The sequence below is a fragment of the Cryptotermes secundus genome, unplaced genomic scaffold (assembly GCF_002891405.2).
Source record: "Cryptotermes secundus unplaced genomic scaffold, Csec_1.0 scaffold5331, whole genome shotgun sequence".
In the NCBI taxonomy this organism is placed as follows: Eukaryota; Metazoa; Arthropoda; class Insecta; order Blattodea; family Kalotermitidae; genus Cryptotermes; species Cryptotermes secundus.
This window is the reverse complement of record NW_019738459.1, coordinates 13,684-16,757: the sequence shown is the minus strand read 5'-3', so window position 1 is coordinate 16,757 and position 3,074 is coordinate 13,684. Positions and strand designations below refer to the sequence as shown.

The following is a 3,074-nucleotide window of genomic DNA, read 5'->3' as shown; positions in this document are numbered from 1 at the left end:
ATAAAGGGCGCTCATATTATAAGGTAAGGTTATAAAACCACCTTTTAAGATCATTTTAGTGAAAGTTTCATGTTCCTATCTCATAGAATTTAAGAACAATGATGAATAAATCATTTTCGAGCAAAATTTAAATGGCCGGCTGAATATATTACCGCCGGAGACGCGGCCGCGGAATTTAAATGACCGCGCCAAAGGGTTAATTACATGCATTGTATATTCCACTTCAATACAATTGCATGTATATTTTACAATGGGTTGCCAATGCCAATTCTTCACTATTGCTTTCTACACCTTTTACATATTCTCTGTATCTAATGTTTAGTTACTTTCTGTCTGACAGAAAACAACAAAAAAATCTGTAATGACAACCAATCACCTGACAGCAGGTACAGAGTCAACTCCAACGGTGTCAGGTATATTAAATTTACTTCAAACAAAGGGCAACTGGGAACACGTGTCTATGTCACACATTGTCACAAACCTTCAGAGAATCATTAGTTATCCTGTTACAAATCCTCAACACAATGATACTTCTGTGTTATTACATGGATACAGAAAACAAATGATAAACTTCAGCATTTATAGATCCTGGGAACTCTTAAGGTGTAGTACCTAAGAACTGCTCAGTCGATTGGACAGACATGGAAAATGTGAAGGATTTTTCTTGTATAGAATTTACCGGAAGAATTCAGTTTACACAGTATTTCATTTCATGTATATTAGATCTGCTCAAAAGAAAATGGGAGCGGTACATCACAAGCAACATTCTACAAACTCCAGTTGTGTAGAGACATTTCAGGAAAAAGAAACCTTCAGAATCTAGTCAACAGCGCAGTGGAGTTGTTTCATGTTCACAGAGATGGATATCAGAAAGACAAGCAGCATTTCTGCACATCTGTGTCATCTGCCTAACAGTGCACATACAGCTCACCTCAGGTTCAGCCTTCATTTCTGGAAATGTTATCAGGACAGGATCCTCTTCCTCTTCTGCATCTGAGACTGCCTCAGCTTTTACATTCATGGCCTGATTGGCATCATGAGGTGTTGGGTATGTCTCACCATATGGACCCACTAAAGCGTTCTCCGAATTTGTACAGTTCTGTAAAACCATCACATCCTTCTCAGAAATGGTTGCACAACACCCTACATTAACCAGCATATGCTCTCCTTGCTATGGCTTGCTATCTAACTCATAAGAGCTGTTTCGTACAGATGTTCTTCTCTACAGCTATCATGAGCACTAGAAAGTACTCAGTTCATAGCACAGTGACCTTCCCGAGGAACTACTGGTCACTGTGGCAGTACAGAAAATATCTGCTTTTTTGGTAACTAGAAACATCATAATGAGGAGCTCCACAACTTGTAACCTTCATTCACCAAGCATAATTATATGATCAAGTCAAGGAGGATGAGATGGGCAGCTCACATAGCAGGCATAGGGGAGAGGAGGAATGCATATAGGATATGATGAGAAAGCCAGAAAGGGTTCATTACTGTGCTCATCATGGCTCTGTATCCTAAGGCAAACAGACCCAGTACAAACCCTTCCAAATTACTTCTTTAAAATCTATCTTAACAGCATCTCTCCACCTGCACTTAGGTCTCCCAAATGGTCTGCTTCTCTGAGGTTTCCTGTGCAAAACTTTGTATGCATTTCTCACTGTTGCATGTGCACTACATGACTTACTTACATCACTCTCCTTGAACTCATTGCTCTCCTACATAATATCCCAAACCGTTATCACCCAATTGTAAGGAACACCCCACATGGATTATGCAAACAGAAGCGTGTCATAAAATATTTAGTTTCTTTGGCCAACAGACTTGAAATACCACAATAAAATTCCTGTCTGTGCACACAAGCACGAAACACAATACTTTCTCTCACAGCAGGAAACTTTTCTTCAGCTCTCTGCAGTACAATTCTTGCCACTTTTGTTTCAGGAGAATGCAGAACCTTTTGTAACCTTGAAACCTGTTCATCACATAATAAATATCTCATGCGGTTCAAAGGAATTAGCTCACAAGTATCCTAGTAACTTAAAATCTTGGTTCTGATAAGTGTAAGTAAGTAACTAAGTAAAGCTACCCTGTTAACAGGCCGTGGAGGCCCATAGGGTTGTGAGATGTTGAGGTTCCCACATTTTCTAGACAGTTGGCTCATAGATGGTGGCAAGGTTGTCAACCTTATGCGCCGGCATCTCTTTACCCCCAAGAATATTCCTGGTACTCATTTCTGTTAGAGGCTGAGTCAACCCCAGGGCCATGGTGCAGATTGAACGGTTCGGTCAATCGAAAAAATCCAATCACCTCATCAGGACTTGAACCTGTGACCTTCCAGCTTGTAGCATAGTGCCTCAAGGTTCTAATAAGTGTACCAGTAACTAACTAATTGTGAACAGTTCTGTGACTACCCAAGGAATTTTGCTGCCATAGAATTTCTCTCAAATACAGTTCTGTTTATGCAAAATTTAATTTCATCTGCATCAGGACTGTTTAAAATGAAATGGAAGTGGTAAATCACAAGCAGCATACGTTCAACGAACTTTAACTGTCTAGAGACACTTCCGTAANGTGGGAATTTGTTTATAAATGAAGTTTCTGTGATAAAATTTTTGGGTCTGCAGATTGATAAGAATTTAGACTGGAAGAGTCATGTAGAGTATATTCTCCCTAAACTTAGTTCAGCTATTTTTGTAATTAGGAGTTTATCTTATTTTATGAGTAAAAAAATTTTACGAATGGTGTAGTTTTCTTATTTCCACTCTATTCTAAAGTATGGAATAATTTTTTTGGGGCAACTCAATGAATAATGTTAGAGTTTTTAAATTACAAAAAAAAGTAATAAGGATTATATGTGGAGTGGGACCTAGAGACTCTTGTAGGGATCTTTTTAAGGAATTGAATATACTGCCATTGTCATGTGAATACATTATCTCGTTGATGATGTTTGTGATTGATAATCAAACTAAATTTTGTTCAGGTTTAGATGTTCATGGTTTGAATACAAGAAATCGAAAGCAATTATATTTGCCAAACTCGAATCTTTCTGCTTTTCATAAAGGTACTATGTT

General features: G+C 38.2%; 1 protein-coding gene across 1 annotated transcript in view; it reads right to left on the bottom strand.

Annotated features, from left to right (window-relative positions):
* The window catches only part of LOC111871038, a gene marked incomplete at its 3' end in the record, with an annotated part of 8,592 nt that overhangs the window by 3,234 nt on the left and 2,284 nt on the right, over positions 1 to 3,074 (bottom strand). The window contains exon 4 of the mRNA XM_023863768.1: positions 1,060 to 1,099. Coding sequence (XP_023719536.1) covers positions 1,060 to 1,099 — 40 coding nt within the window. The remainder of the gene's footprint in view (positions 1 to 1,059; positions 1,100 to 3,074) is intronic.